Consider the following 18380-nt stretch of genomic DNA (forward strand, 5'->3'; position numbering starts at 1 on the left):
AATATCAAAAATAAAAAATCACGGAAGAGAACTTGTTAAAGATTTTTCTCTTAATTTCTCGATCCGAAAGATTCTGTCGACGACGTTGCTTAATTACTTTGAATAAAATTTCGAAAAGATTGAAAACGTTTACCCCCCTCCCCCCGCTCCCCACACCCCTTCATGAACGTTATAAAGTCATTAAGAAAATACCGGACGAACTTTTTCAACGTTTTTTCCTTGGCATATCTCCGTCTACTTAATGCGTCGTAAATAAATTCTATTACCTTTTCTTTTTCGTTTCTCGTTTATATTTACATGTATATATTTAGCCGCATAGTTTATCCCCCTCCCTCACACCTCCCCATCCCCCACCAACTGATCACGTTAATTAATCAAGGTCCCTATCATACATCTCCGTACACCGTACGTTTACTACAAATTTACAATTTTACGATATTATTCTATTCGATAAAATTTGTCACTTTCTACGAACAGTTTTACTAAAAGAAAAAAATCTGTCTAAAATTAAATTACCGATGAATTGATTACGATTATATATATTTATCTGTTTGTATAATATTTTAACTCTCGTAAGAATTACATCGAGCACGCATTGTAAACATTATTATCGTATAACATTTCTAATATTATCATCGAAATATCAATCAATCGATTACATTATCCGTATAATAACCCTTTCGGAAAACAATATAACTATCATCAGTAGAATTTTATCGTACACAACAAAAATAATATATACATATATAATATAATAACGGAAATATTTAGGTGCTAATAATTGATGTAATAATATACCATTCTGTATATTAAAATTATTTTAAACTTTATCATATGAGCCGTTTATTTTGAAAGTGGCCTAACTCCATTTGTCAAACTAACCCGTTTATATATAATATATCATTTAACGAATATGTTTGCCGAATTTATTGTTTCCTGATATTTCTATAAGTTACTCCGGGTTAGAATCGGTTGTATTATGCAAAACGTGTGTAAATCTTTCTAGTACAATGTAATCGTAAAATGTACGACATCGTACGGGTACACATATATGTGCATGTACATATACATAGAACACTCGAGGGTGAATTTAATCAAGGACACGGCTTATCGGTGACTTATCAGCCGTCTCTCTTACTCTTACTCTTTTCTCTCTCCCTCTCCCTCTCTCTCTCTCTCTCTCTCTGCGTTCCACTTTCCTTTCCACTCCTCTTACCACTGCTTTTAACAAAGTTTACGACTACGCTGGTTTATCATAACCCTAGAAGCGAGAAGCTAACGTAGGTAATGAAGTCCGGCGTGAACACAGCGTGGCCGGCAATTAGTTTAGTCGCCCTGAAATTTCGTCGCTTCTAGAAGAGTAAATTGGCGATATTATCGGTGAACGTTGTTATTACCTTTGCCAACGATGTAAATACAAAATCAGTTCTGATCGATCAGATATCAAAGGCTTTTATATAAATATATGGACCGTTTATTTTGGAACTGGGTGGTGCAAAACTATTTTTTTACCATTATTGTTATTGTTGTTGTTTCGAGAAAATTAAATTTTAGCATATTTAATAGTCCATTTAAAAGTATAAATTAATTATGTCGAATTTAGGAGTGTTTATTATTAACTTATCAATATGTAATTCTATTATATTAATTTATTTTTAGACGAATTTAATTAAAATAATATATATATTAGACTGTGCCAAATAAATCGACTATTTTTTTTTTCGGTCCCATATCAAAATTTCGTTGAGAGTGACGAAAAAAAAATTGTGTCAAAATTTGAGCCCTCTATCTTTATTTTTCAGTTAGCGCTCGCTAAAATAAGAATTTTCGCCAAAAAAAGTTTTTTATCACTTATTTTTTGGTTATAGACAATTCAATATACCAAATATAAAAAAACCCTTGGTATGGTTTTGTAGGAAATTAAATTCTCTACAAAGATGATTTTTTATCGAACTTAAAAAGTCAACAGCTTTTTTTTATAGCTGATTAAAGTACATTTCGTTCTATAATTTTCATTTTTAATTATTGATGAACACTTATTAAACTACTTCCTAAGGAAAAGAACATACTAATGCAATTTTTCTAGGAATATTTATGATCTAAAAAAATAGTTTTTATGCCGTAATGAATGTAAATACTGTTGAGTAATTTATATTCTTTACTTTTAAAATAATGAATTACATGTCAATTCTATTTTTTTTTGTTTTTCACCTTATTGATTCACAAAATTCGTTGAAATTTTTCTGTTTACAGTGAGAATTGCACAAACCTATGATTGTATAAAAAATCATTAGTATTTTAATAGAAATAGATAATTACTAAAAACGAAATATCTTAAAAAATTTTAATAAATTAAAAAATGATATGCTAATCTTTATTATTGTCTTTATTCATATGTTTTACTAGTTTTAAAGAGCTTACATTTTTTAAATAAACATTAATATAATTATGATAGACACACTTTTAATCTTGTTATATATAAATGAAACTAATAAGATCTTTACTTGAATTATTTTAAAATCAGTTATGAGATTCGAGTAAACATATTACTCACATAAATTTCGTTTGTTACAATTGGGATATTTTTTGCGATGCTCAGCAACAACTTGTAATAAAAACTGTTTTTGTTCTTCATCACAAGTGAGACTATCATTATATTTATCAATTAACGCTACAGCTCTTTCGGCAATATCATTTACAACTTTTATCGATCGAACAATTTTTAAAGAAGCCTGGTACTCGTCATCGAATTCCCATTGATCTACAGGTAAATCAAGAAAACTTGTAGATAAACCGAACTTCTCGAATAAAACCATCGACTTTTGAGTAACAAAATCACTTATATCTTTTGAGCCGAATGATTTTAAATCTTCTTGTTTCAAACATAACTTTCTCGTATTTTCTGTTGTACTCTGTCGATTTTTTATTGCTTGAACCATTTTTATCTTGATGGCCGATGGAATTCTTTCATCGAAGAATGATAATGCCACAAGATCTTCGGCCAAGTACCAGAGATGTCTAAGAAATTTAGTTGATGCAGCTTCTTTTTTTAGATTAGCATATCATTTTTTTAATTTATTAAAATTTTTTAAGATATTTCGTTTTTAGTAATTATCTATTTCTATTAAAATACTAATGATTTTTTATACAATCATAGGTTTGTGCAATTCTCACTGTAAACAGAAAAATTTCACCGAATTTTGTGTGAATCAATAAGGTGAAAAACAAAAAAAAATAGAATTGACATGTAATTCATTATTTTAAAAGTAAAGAATATAAATTACTCAACAGTATTTACATTCATTACGGCATAAAAACTATTTTTTTAGATCATAAATATTCCTAGAAAAATTGCATTAGTATGTTCTTTTCGTTAGGAAGTAGTTTAATAAGTGTTCATCAATAATTAAAAATGAAAATTATAGAACGAAATGTAATTTAATCAGCTATAAAAAAAAAGCTGTGGACTTTTTAAGTTAGATAAAAAATCATCTTTGTAGAGAATTTAATTTCCTACAAAACCATACCAAGGGTTTTTTAATATTTGGTATATTGAATTGTCTATAACCAAAAAATAAGTGAAAAAAAACTTTTTTTGGCGAAAATTCTTATTTTAGCGAGCGCTAACTGAAAAATGAAGATAGAGGGCTCAAATTTTGACACAATTTTTTTTTCGTCACTCTCAACGAAATTTTGATATGGGACCGAAAAAAAAAAATAGTCGATTTATTTGGCACAGTCTAATATATATATTATTATGTAAATGGCAAAATGTTTAGCATATTTAGTGGTCATTTAAATACATTAATATAATATTTAATTGTATAAATAATAATTTTTAATATATTAATATAGTTATATATATTAAATATATATATATTAAATATAAATTAATTATATCAAGAGTTTGACAACATTTATTATTAACCTATCAATACGTAATTCGATTGTATAAATTTCTTTTTTAGTTTTTTTAAATTTAATTAAAATAATAATAATATATATGTATATTATTATGTAAATGTCGAAATAAAAATTAAACACATTACCCGGTTTAATGGTCGAGTAATAATGATATCATAATAATATCCCTCGTATCGATTATACTCTTATTATTATCGAACGAAGCTTTTAGTTTCCATTATTTACAAGCTTAACAAAAAAGTATAATATTAAAGTAAGAGAAAGTGAAAGTACAAAAAGTATTACGTTTAATATATTAACTATAAACTCTCTTTTGATATTTTGCCATTATAAAAATTCGGTTTTAATATTGTTTCTCAATTTATCTCTCTTTCCTTTCATAAAACTATTATATTTGCTTATATTTGTGCATTAATATTATATCACTCGAACAAACATTTATCATGCATTTATGAAACATCAACAACATTTATATGTATATTTTGAGAAAGGTAAGAAATAATAACATTATCATATTGTGACCCTTTTGTGCAACAATAATCAATAATAATCAGCATCTTGTAATACTTAAAAGAACATGGCAAGGGAGGGGGTAGGAAGAGAAGGGGATGGGAAAAAGCAATAAGTAGAGATAATCTAATAAGTTCTCTATCACCATATCTCTCAATTACGATATCGTACCAACAGAGCAATAGATTTTCTAGCCAACGTCATGACTTTAACCGGTAAAATGTTATTTCCTTCTGTAATTTCCGCAAACACTAATTTCGACCTTGTATGCATACATGTAGAGTTAGGTAGATAGGTAGATACATAGGTAGATTGGTAACGTGAAATATCGGCTCGTTAATTGTCCTATTTTTCTTCATTGTTTTGTATGTGTGTGAGAGGAAGTAGGGGTAAATATAGGGGTTGGGGGAGGGATGGGTTTAGGTGAGATCTATTATATCTCTTTTAGAGTAATTTCAAATTTGTCAGTTCACTATTAGTTCAGTTAGTTTGTGAAATTTTCGCATGGCATGAATAACGAGTGATACACGTATACATATATATATATATATATATATATATATATAGATGTATATCATAACCACGAAACAAAGGAAGCTTTTGTCCGCACAAGTGAGTGAGTGAGTGAGTGAGTGAGTGAGTGAGAGTATAGAAATGTTGGTAGAAAGGTATATAACATATTTCACAAACGCGTTTTGCGGATAAACGTCGTTGTATTTTATACAAAAATATTTTCATGCGGTGCTTTCGCACTTTGCGATAAAAAAACGTAACAATATGTTGTTTGTTATCCGGTGAAAAAGAAATTCGACGATACGGGACTTACTCAATTTACGAAAAATAGAGGGGAATAAAAAACTCACGCACACACATAAGATAGAAAAAAGAGAAAAAAAGGTAAAAGAGAGAAAAGAAACGAAAAAAAATATTATAAGAAGGATGGAGGGGAAGGGGTGGTATAATAAGATAAGGGCGTGAGAACTTTCGTCCAATGTGTACAATGCAATTAGTCTCGTGTTTACGCCCATCTAACGTAAACTTTTCGTCTTTTTGGGATTCTGAAAGGAACAATATGGTCTTCCCCTTTTTTTTGTACACATCTCAAATACCCCCACTCTACCCCACTCCACCCCGCCACCCTTTGATAGTTCCTGACTATTGGTTCGACTACAAACGTAAGATCAAGTTTCTCTATTTCTAATTTTATCTGGTTACTAGAAATATCAATAAAACTTCGTTTTGTGTTTTCCCCGTTAACTTTGGTACGAACATTTTGTTAAAGGAAATTGTTGAAACAAAAAAACAAAAACAAGAAAAATAAAACAAACTTTCTTCGCTACTATCATTTCTACACTAGTTGAAATTGTATCCTTCGTCTTTCAGGAAGTTACAATTCAACGACAGAACTTATAGTCGATTGCTCGAAGCACAGGTGCGAAACATGTCTCTTCTATTTCTTTTTCTTTTTTCTTTTTCTTTTTCTTTTCTGTGTGTCTCTTTGCATGCATGACACTGGTCGACTTGGGAAACAGATATATTCTTGAAGCTTTCTTCGTGTATCACTATACCTGGCAATAACAATTGTGCCTCTGAGATTTTCTTTCAAAGATATAACTTACAAGTTCACGTGTAGATAATAGTATATATGTGTATATATATATAGTGGGTGTCCCTAAAGTGATTTTACTTAACTGATAAATTCGAAAGTTGATTTCTTTCTTTTTATTTTTTTTTTTTACAAAGAATTTGCATTAATGGGCTCATACTATATGGTACAATACTATAATTGGAAATTTATATCTTGTAAAACAAAAGATTGTGATACTATTAACCCTTTGTTAAAATGTTCAACCTACCATTGTCGTTATTATTACAATTTTAGATTATTATATTATAATTTAACTTTCCGTCAAAAAGTTTATAAAACATTCGTTTTGTTTTCGTTATTTTCTCGATTGAAGCAACTATTGAGACACATACATCTGTATTTACACGAAAACGATCAAACTTAAACATTCATTTTCATAGAAAAGTATTTGAAATTAGTTTAATAAGACATTTATATTAATTTATCTTTCTTATAAGATAGATCTTGCGTTATTGATATTCCGAGACTTCTCGACCTAGTTTAATAAAATTTATCTTACCAATTAGAACTATGTAGGTACTTGATTTTGCTTACGACGAAATTCAAAGATCGTTCTAAATAGATGAAAAACAGATAAAAGGGAGGGATATAAAATAGAATGTCTGCTCGACTAATAAGGTATTATTTTTAAGAGGCATGTGAATTCCTTATTAAAAGTACAAGCCGCAAGAAGTAAAAGAAAAAGAAATATACCGCAATTTCTAAAACCTTTTTCTCTGAAAAGATGTGCTTCAACGCAAGTTGCCTCGCGTTTGAGTTAAAAGTTTCATTACGCGAACACACTTGACTGCAACTTTAAATTTTAAACTTTGATGTCTCGATTTTTGGAAAAACAGATACAGAATTTTCGTTTAAATATTTACTTTAATACAGTGTAAACTAATAAATAATACAATAATCAAACCTTGTACATAAATTGGTATCATTATTAATGAATTTAATGTTCTCGAAATATCTATAAACGTTTATTCAACTTATCACATTTATTTATTAGTGAATCAATTACCTTAGAATCTTTTTCGTATAGCTCACACGAAGAAAATTCTGAATATTCTACATTTTCTATTCGAAAGATGTCTTCTAATAGAATGCATTTTCTTCGAAATAGAAAATCCTACTGAGATTGTTCGAGCAATCTCTTATTCTCATTCGTGTGACTCACACACTCAAATAACGCAAGTGCAGTTACGTATATATACAATACAAACAGAATGGAATCCAAAACAATTCGACAAGGTGCTTCTAGGCTCGCGGTTGTAGATAAGGAATACGAAAAACTGATGTATGTTAACAAAATATATTTAATAATAAATAATTATTCCTATGTCTGTTCAATTTTCGATTTTTCATTTGACGTCGAATCTTGTCTTAATCTTGATGAATTTTTCAAAAAGATTCATTTTTTATTTTTATCTATTATTCCGAACGTTAAACGTTTATCTCTTAATTACACAATACTATAAAATTTCTACATACAAATCTTTAAATATCCTATATATATATTTCATTTATTATATAATATATAAATATTATAATATAAGTTCAGGTAGTTACCTAACACTCTAAAAAACAAACAAAAACTCTAATTACGTGAGTTGAAATATTTGAAATTAAATCGAAACAATTAAACAAAACAGTTATCGAAAATTATTAATCATTCGAAAAATTCGCAAAAGTGAAATAAAAAAACTAGGAAATGGATTTTAATTGTTAATTTTTCATTATTCGAACTAACAAGACCCATTAACGAGGATTCCTTGATATAGATAATATCTATATACATATATTGTTTCATAGTAGGATTACGAAGCTGCGCGAAACTCAAGAGGAAAAAGAGGGAGAGAAAAAAAGAAAAAAAAACACCGGAACGGAAAGGAAAGAACGAAAGGCCAGAGGCGAGCTTTGGATGGAAGGAAAGAATACGCTTTATTTCACTGAGCACAATTGGGAACACAGCACGGAAGCCTGCTGAACTGGCAAAAGCTCGCGAAAGTACTGTATCAAGCTCCTACAGTTTTACTTTCTTTATACCAAACCCCTTCCAACTTGTTATCTCTCTCTTTCTCTCTCTCTCTCTCTCTCTCTCTCTCTATCTTTCTCTCTTTCTTTCTTTCTTTCCTTCTTTCTCTTTCACTCTCTCTTACTCTTTTTCTCCCTCGAGAATCTGACTCTAAATCAACGTCGCAGTGAATGCTTCGTTGCATGATGCAAAACTCGTAGTTCCCTTCTTTGGAGAGTACACGAAATGAGAAATAACTGCGTTCTGTTTTTGAAAATGTCGATAGTCGTGTGTATAGTCAAGAGAATAGTCAGTTATGATCATTCATATTTTCTTTTTTTTTTGTTATTAAACATACTTTTTACAATTAAAAATCGAAAAAGGGATCTTCTATTATGTGAAATACTTAATTGAAAAATTTGTTATTTCGTTTTTTGTTAAATATTTTTACTCGTATAACAAGTCCTAACGTTGTTACTTTATGACGAATTAAAAGAATACGTTCTTTCGTCGAAACACAGGTAAACGTATCGTCGACGCGTTTGTTTTATCGTCAAATGTATTCCCCCTATGGCACATTTTCATGCATGCATGAAACCTACATATCCTAGGGTAATCCTTATAGAATCTACAAAATCAAATCGTAACAATATTTATTTTTCTAAAATACGAATAAAGTAATTATTTGATGAGATTATTATAAATCACTGTTAATACTACTACTACTACTACTACTACTACTACTACTACTACTACTACTACTACTACTACTACTACTACTATTATACAAACAACATTATTTCATGCTAAAACACATTAACAAATATTCCGTTGTAACGTATCGGATTCGCCGTCCTATTGAATTTGAATTTGATTTTTCTACCGTCAGACAAGCGTAACTGAACTCCGCCCCACCCCCCACCTTCTTTTCAAACTGAAAATGCACGCGTCGGAATAATAAAAAGAAAGGTCTCATGAAAATCCGCTAATGCGATTTCTCTTTCCGAGCTTGGAAATCGGCGTAGCGTGATCCTGGCGGTGAAAAATTTACCGGAGATTTATTATCACCCGGGTTCGGTCGCGTATCGCCAACTACTTTTTTTTCTTCCTTTTTTTTCCTTTTTTTTCTCTTTTTTTTTCCCCTTCCTTTTTTTCCCAAACGTAATTTTTACTACAGAGATTTATGACGAGTCCTTCGGCAATAACGTCGAGTTTTCCCACCCTCTTTCCCTCCCACCCACTCTTGGTGCCTAGCCCCAATTTTATCGTTTCAAACGTGCTAACCTTGTCTGATTTTTCCTACCTTTTTTCTCTCTCTCTCTCCCTCTCTCTCTCTCTCTCTCTGTCTCTCTACTTAAAATTTTTCTACTAACAGTTCTTAATTTACGACAATTCATATTATAATCTAACACACATTTTAAGAAAATGTTAATATCTTATTCTATAATCAAGTATGATAATTTATAATATCATATATCCAGGAAAATAAATCACGAAATTAGGATGAATTTTTCTTTAATATGAGAATCAACGAATTCTAAAATGTTTAATATACATATCTATTTATATCATTATTAAGTATGCAATGTCTATTTTATCATAGTTTGTTACTTTCATACTCTCACTTACTCTCTCTTTCTATCTCTCTCTCCCTCTCTCTCTCTCTCTCTCTTTCTATCTACCATGTACTCATTCTCACATACTATACAAGTTATATTTATAACTTCGGTAAGTCGATCGTTGCGAAGAAGCTTTTGAACGAAGACTTTAACCAAGTTATTAAAAAAAAAAGAAAAAGAAAAAGAAAACCACTTCCGATGAGAAAATTTTGTTTGTTGATATTCAAACGAATTTTATATTTTTGTTCGTGCGTGTGTGTGTCTATAAAACACAACAGTAAACATCGTTTTATTACACAACGGAAGGAAACATATACGGAAGGAAAAAAAATAATATATATATATAAACGAGAGGCGAATAAAATAATAATGAATATTATCTAATTGTAAATGACAACAACAAAATTTCTTCTTGTATACGCAGTAAATTATAGTCAATTAATTATGTATATATATATAGGTAAGATAAAAATACTAAAATGAGTCCTCTAACACCGACAGGTGGATATTCCAAGTGCTATTAAAATCCTTTCCGTAAAGAGGAGTATACTCTAATACACGTAATATCTACTCTCACACGTATTTGTGGTATACGATGAAGCTCGTATATCAAGGATGTGTGTCACGTGTAGAACCATAATTTATACAGTGGAATCAGGTCACGATCCATAGACAAAACTGACTAGTCTCCACTACAGCTGCCAGGCATACCTGTAATCGCGGAATACGTACGCTGAATATGGTCATCCTATATGCATTTATATATACACATATACATATATATATGTATACGTACACTCATAAACGAGATGACACGCGTCTCGTCGACATTAATTATACTGGCATTTTAACCACAAGAATGGGGGAATATACGATGATCTTTCCCTATGGAATCCTTTCAAAACGAAGGGGGGGGGGGAATGAGGGTAAAGAGCTTGTAAATGAATCTCAGTTTATGTTCCAACAAGATAACTTCATCTTTTTCTAATAGACGATGTTGTACATTTATATATATTTATTGATTCAATGATTTAAGTAATTGATATTTCATATACGTTCAACATCTTTTGTTTTTTTTTTATATATATATGTATAAATATAATACATATATTTTAATAGATATATATTTAAATGTTTGCTAATAATTGTAGTATATCCCTTTTATTTTGTAATATAATCTTAAAAATGCAACGAAAATATTTCGTTTAGTTAGTTTTTATCTATTGAAATTTGTTCTATCATTTGACATTTTTAATTGTTTTTATACCAAAAAAATTCAAAGTAAACTCTAACGTCAAGTTGTTAAATATTCTTACTTATTGGTATAATTCCATAGTTAAAAATATGTAACGTCTCGTGTGCAAGATTTAATGAAATTCGTAATTACGTTATCGAATAATCGAATCGGTGATTTTGTTTTTTTAAACCACGTATACATTTGAATTTTACTATGCGAATTGATATTTGAAACAATAATAATAATAAATAATTTGAAATTTATCTTTCTCGAGCATTTGAATATTAAAGTTAGACGTAGGTAAGCATACATTCATATATTTTGTTATGAAACATTCAAAGTAATTTATCTCGAATAGTTTGAAAGATAATCTGTTAAACTTGTAGTTGTATTCACAAGGCAGAAGAAACTTACTCGAAAGAGTTTATGAAATATTCAGCAAATGTTTAGTAATCGATGTAGTCCGTTTTATTAGAAAGAAACTGAAGGAACTTCTTTTTTTTTATTTTTTATAATCTCAAAATAACGAAAAGCATAAGAAATGATTATCTGAGAAACTACAGGGGGTGGGACTAGAGTATGTATATTACTTTAATAATCTAATATATTTCGTGAATCCTTAAGATATAATTTAAAAAAAATGTTAATTTTATAAGCTTTTATAATATAACAAAAAGATAGTTATTAGGATTTAAATTATATAAATTCTATTGAATTATTTATTATTTTATTAATAAATTGCGTTGTAAAAGATTGAAAAAAATTGACATTTTGAAATTTAGTGTCTCACCTAGAAACTCTCTTTTTTTTATTCTTTATCCTGAATTTTTTTTATCAATTTTCTTATCAATTGTAATTAATGGGTATCGTTATTAAAAATATTAGCTGTTTCGTTAATTGTGAAGAAAAGGAAAAAATAAAAATAAAACGGATATATATATGTATATATTTTCTCTACCATAAATCTTAATTTATCGAATAAATGAATATGTATTATATAATGTTAGAGGTAGGGAAAATCGTAAGATACGATTTTGCATCAATTTTCTAAAAAGCCAATTATAACTGTATTTACGGTTCGTATTTAACGCTAAACGAATCGACACCGGCTACGAACCGCTTGTTAGCAATCTATTATGCATTTACAACCACTCGAAACGAAATCGGAAGTAAATAAAACAAGTTATTAGTGTGCGTGTAGTTCCGTGGGAGTGTTAGTTTATACGAATATGGACTTTAAAATATGTAGCATAATATTATTTAAATCAAAGAAATTCATCGTCACGTGTTATAAACTTGACTCGATGCAATTATTTGTTTAATTTTTATAAGGAAAAATCTTACGTTTTAATTTATTTTTCCATTGTCAAATTGAGAAAAAAAAACAGAAATTGTAAAAGGAAAAGTAAAAGTATATATATAATTCCGGTAATTATAACAGTTGCATAAATCATATTACATACAATTGAAAACTTTGATTGTATAATTTGTTTTGCGAACAAAAAATATTATATTTATATTTCATATAAATATAAAATATATCCGCAATTATATAATCTCCCAATTGTATAAGAAGTATTACAAAATGTAACAGATCATTCTATAGATGTAAATAATCTTTTAATACCACTTTTTTCTTATCATTTAAGTAAAATAATATTTATCCGACAAAATAATATGTTCTTTTTTCAAATAAAATTGATATCAGTTTAAAAGTTTGTTAATCCACAAATATGTATCAGTGTATAAAAATTTTAAAATTTTCCTTTACATCAAATATCAATTTTTTCTAATTAAATAATGTGAACAAATACGAATATTACTATAATTATATAACTTGTACATATATTATATATTCATGCATACATGCATGCGTGTGCGTGTTTATATAGAAGTATATAATATAATATATAGACATTAATTGATTAGTACCTTTAACGTACCAAGAGCATGAGCTCATTTAGGTCGATTTCAGGGTTCTCTGAATATCGGTGACTTTCATAGGGCTAGCAGAGGTCGTTTGATTTATTGACGAGCTACCAGCCCTTCTCCCGCCCTTACCCTGTTCGTAAAATCATTTCGAGCACCGATCAGGATGCTCGTGGTTTCGAGTTTATCCCACGGGTACATACGTACCCCCACTCCCTCCCTTCCACCCATTTCCATCCGTGAAACTTTACATCAAAATAACCGGATTCGTCCCCCTCCCTCCTACCCTCTAATTTCTATTTTCAATCCTACATATTATTTTTCTATTAATCCCTTGACCCGTACTTCGACGAGTTTGACTCGTAATAACAATTTTGTACCAAATACGAATATCACGAGTCACACTCATGGAAACGAATGCGGGCCAATGTTAAACATCATATGATTGGAGCACGGATTTCTTCGAATGATATTTATTATAATAAAATAATACATTTTATAAGGGGTTGAAGATTTTTGAAAGAAGGATAAGTAAGATGAAACGATTTCGTTATTTATCGGATAATTGTTTTCCATGCTCGTTTTCTTTACAAAATTGTAAGTAAAATAATAAGGTAGATAAAAATGAATGTATTCATCTAATTCGTTAGGAATATTTATAATTTTTGTTTACGTGAAAAATTAAGTAACACGGATTGGTGACCCATCTAGAAAAAACAAAGATAAAATCGTATGCCGTTCATTTCAGATAGATGATGAAAAAGACGCAATTTTGTTGATAGTATTGAATAATGTGAGAATGTGGTAATACAGAAATGAACCAGTAAAAGGCAGAGTATAAAGATAAAGAATAATTATTAACACCACCAAACGGTATCAATAGACACTTTTGACAAATTTAAACATTGAATTATTCTTTAAATTTAATTATATATTTCGCAACTAATATTTTTAATAGTTATTAAATTAATTCATTTATATCATTTTTCTCCAGCACATCTTTGATCAAAAAAGATACTTTTTGCGTAGAAATAGGTATACGAAAATATCTGATAGATCGTTGGGAAAATAAAGATTAATATTAATTAAGAAAAGATTTAGAAATAATAATAATTTTACTAGTATATAAAAATAATGACGAAAAATAGAAGAAGAAGAAGAAGAAAATAAGAAATTATTTATAAAAACTATAGATGTAAAAAATATTTTTCATTCTTTTTTTCCTTTTTTTTCTAAAAAGTTAAAATAAAAAATTCTTTCAATTGACGAAGGCTGAATAATAATATAAAGAACGAAAATGTTGACAATAATTAAAATAAGAAGAAGAAGAAAAAAGAATTGGAGAGAAAAGAAGCCACTTATGAGATAATATATAGAAGAGATTTCTTATCAAGAAAATAGAAATTCAGCATACTTCGATACGCCCCATTCCGATCGAAGCGGAATGGTGGGTGGAGTAAAAGGAGTTATAAATACCACGAACTTTAAATGCGCTTTAACGATGTTAAGTTAACGAGCGATACGTCGCGTCGATTTGAGAGAAGAAAAAGAAAAAGGAAAAGAGTCTTCTTGTTTTCCTTGAACAATCGCTAAACTGATCACCCATACGTACCTTTAATTTTATTTTTATGATTATTCCTAATCGTTGGGAACGTATTTGTCATTTTTTGTGTCGGAATATTTAATCGTATCGTAAGAAAAGTTTAAAAAAATTTTATATAGGAGGATCGAATTTTTTCAACGAATTAAACAATAGATAGAAATAAATATATATATATGACGATCGGAAATATAATAATACTATATATTTATAATATAAATATAAATATATAATATTAATTATTTCTATTTCTCTTACAAAAAAAGCTTAATGTTATATTATTTGGATTAACAATTTATTTTTTAATTATTTTTGAAAGATTCAACAGATTTTTCATTTTTATATTAATACCATTAACACGAAACTGATATTATTATCTTCGTTGAGGGAAATAATGAAATAAAGAAAGGAAAAAAAAGGAAGTAAAAAATTAACTTTTAATTTTCTGCATTCCCGCTTATACTATTGGTTTGTTCGTAATGCGTGTAACCTTAATCCTAATCTTTCTTTACATAATACGAGACCTTCTTGCAAAACGTGCCACGTAACTAACCGATCGTTATACGGTGCGCGTGTACAAAAACGTCAGGCTTACTCGACCAGGAGTAAAAAGATAAATAGATAAATAGATAAATAGATAGATAGATTAGATAGATCAAGAGAGAGAGAGAGAGAGAAATAAATTCCTAATATAACATCAACGTGAACACTTAAGGCCTTTTTCTCTTCTATATTTATCGAACATAGTAACCTTCGGTAAAACGATAATCATTTTCTTAAGGGCTGGTAAAAAAAAGAAAAAAAAGGAAACAAGCACGAAATCCTTGCATGGAAAATTTATGTTTCTTTTTCTTTTTCCTAAAAAAATCAAAGTAATTATGCGAAACAATCTGCTAGAACGTCTTCTTGTTGTACGTATATAGTAAGATGCTAATGACGTGACTGTATTATTATTTATTCTCTTGTAAATGAGGAAACATTTCTCTTTCTCTCTCTCTCTCTCTCTCTCTCTCTTTCTGTATTTCTCTCTATTTCTCTCTTAACACACTCTCTACCTTTGTAAGTATATAATTCTATGTAAATACGTTGGCAAACAGTATACACACAGATTAAACATTTGTATCCATGCATGGGTCATGGAAATGGGGCTGAATAGATTACATTTAGAGAATAAAGCAGAGGTCAACGGTATCATATCGCTAATTAGGATTTATCGATAAACAACGTTTTCTGATCATCGTTAAACCATCATTGGACATCGCGTCGTCCGTTCAAAATCCATACTCTCGTTAATTTATAACGGCTAATACGTATGTACGTACGTAATCGAACTAAACGAGTTTTTGATTGAAAAAATTAAAAAGAATTCCGAACGAACGAAATGTTCATTAAAAAGGGAAAACAAAATTTGAAAGAGAAAAATAATTCGAAGAAACTTTATTTAATGGAAATTTCATTTCAATATATTATATTGGATTAATCGAAAAGTTTCAAACAAATTAATAAATATATATATATATTATTAATATGAGTAGATTTATTTTGGCAATCGATATGAATTTTTCATGCACCTACCTAATACTTTGCATTATATATATATATATGTATAGATTAATATAAATTTGTACAAAATATTCGATCAACTCAATAAAAATAATCAAATTTTTAATGAAATCCATTACGAAAGATATCAACGGTTAATATATATATATTTAAACGATTTAACCGGTGTTAAAATTTTGTGTGATCGTATTAAATGGTACCAAAAGGAGATGGGAAACGTTAGTAGACCTTGGCTAGAATGCAAATGGTTGGAGCATTAAAATGAAATGGAGGAGACTCACTTCGAGTGGGATATCCTACGTTTCATCGCGATTATTCTATGGTAAACCGTACCGTGTTTCGTGTTCCTGAACTTAGATGAATGGAATTACCAAATGAGATAAACGACGTATTCCCTTTATTATCTCAAATGTAACTTAAATTAAAAGTTCCTTGTATATTAAGTTTAACTATTACTGACAAATATATTGACATATCCATTATCTCATTATCACTTATATAAACACATACATGTTTATGTACATACATTAAGTGTACATACCTAAACTATCGAAACTAGGAAACAAGACACGAAGATTAGAATGATCAAATGTGTCTCTGGTCGTTTTGAAATCTCGTTGAAACAACAGATATCTGTCAATGCAAATATATTCTCGATGCATAAACGTCAACGTATTGCCTATAATCTATACTTCACCTATCCAATCCATCTTCTCATAGATGAATCTAATTTCAACGTATTCAAGATAGGTTCGGTTCGTTTACATTAGTAAATACAGTTATGCTTGGAGTAAGCTAATCAAACGGCGAAGATATCTGACAGTTCGTAGCGTTGAAGAAACGATGATACAGGTATATGTGTATATATATACATAAATACATAATGCACACAATCCTTCATTAGAAACGTTTCCACTAAATACACTTAAATACAGTGAGAATACTCACGGTGACTATTCGTACAATTATTGTCAATTAAAACCAATCAATATTTTCTTTTAATACAATATTTCTAAATTGTTATACACATAAATATATATATATATATATGTTAGGATTATTCAGTTTTTAAATCTTATCAATTTTATTGCAAGGAAATATATTTTATTCTTAGAGAAATATAATTTGATATAAATTGTAAGAAAATTAGTCTTACTAGGTGCATATATATTATATTTACTTATCTACTGTTACGTATGAGAAAAAAAAAATATATATATATATATAAATATGTTACAGTCAATGTAGAGAATCCAAGGATTCTATGGAATGCTCGGATTTTGACCGTAACATATATATGTACACCTATACATCTACATATTTATGCGTTAATATGTTTTATGAAAATAAAAAGAGAATTAAATAGTTTTTTTTTTAATCTCTATCTAGAAAACTTCGTTCCATTTCTCTTTATATGAATAATAAGGAAAAAAAAAGAGAAAAAGTTACTTAAGAATCTAACGACACCCATCGACTAAAGTAGGCACTCGACTTAATGGCTTTTAGATATCGCCGGCGGTTATCTGTGCTTTGCTGTCAGCATATTTGGAATCGGGGTGGTGACGGCAGTAATCGGTGATATCGCATCCTACTTCGGATGTACTCTTGGTATCAAGGATTCCGTCACCGCGGTCGTCTTCGTTGCTCTTGGCACAAGCATTCCTGGTGAGTACATAATAAATCTCACAACTTAACATATATATATTATATTATTTATTTAATTTTATATTATTATATTTATATATTATTTAATTATGTTATATATATTTATTTATTTATTTATAAGTACAGGTAACCCTCCTATAATACGGTAGGGATAGATACCTAGAAAAAATACCGTATTGCGTGAAATCGCGTTCTACGAGGATCTAGAATGTTCATTATTCATTCTCGTCATTATTTTAAACTAATTTAACACGTGAACCACGTGTGGGGGTGGGGATCATCGGTGACAAAAATGCATTAAAGGGGCCTGCACAAAAAATGTATTAAACATCATTATACAACTCACCTTATCTACTGTAAATAATATTTCAACGTAATATACGTCGTATAATAAAAACAATTCATGTTGGAAACCATGGGTAAATCACGTATAATGCGCGCTGCAATCGGCATGTAAATTTTTAAATATATGTCAAGTAAAAAGTCATGTTATCCACAGTGCGCTGTAGAAGTACAATTTTGTACAAAGTTTTGTTTCTCGCAATTTTCTTATCGTTAATAGAGTTAAACTGTGTTGGATGTCGTGTTGTAAAAGGGCTACCTATATTGTATCTATAATAACCATAATATTATTCAAATTTTGAGGGCGGCTACAAGTTTTTAAATTCATTCCTTTGACTGCGTCC

At 29.1% G+C, this 18380-nt stretch overlaps 1 protein-coding gene across 4 annotated transcripts in view; it reads left to right on the plus strand.

The window, feature by feature from the left end:
• Nucleotides 1-18380, plus strand: part of LOC122518839 (sodium/calcium exchanger 1) — a 106297-nt gene that overhangs the window by 58446 nt on the left and 29471 nt on the right. For 2 of the 4 annotated variants that reach the window (XM_043637974.1, XM_043637967.1), the window contains exons 6-7: nt 7880-8074; nt 17536-17694. In XM_043637974.1, the coding sequence (XP_043493909.1) occupies nt 7880-8074; nt 17536-17694 (354 nt within the window). The remainder of the gene's footprint in view (nt 1-7879; nt 8075-17535; nt 17695-18380) is intronic. The other 2 variants (XM_043637968.1, XM_043637982.1) reach the window with 2 other exon arrangements.

Source organism: Polistes fuscatus, unplaced genomic scaffold (assembly GCF_010416935.1).
Source record: "Polistes fuscatus isolate 324 unplaced genomic scaffold, CU_Pfus_HIC Scaffold1, whole genome shotgun sequence".
NCBI classification, from domain to species: Eukaryota; Metazoa; Arthropoda; class Insecta; order Hymenoptera; family Vespidae; genus Polistes; species Polistes fuscatus.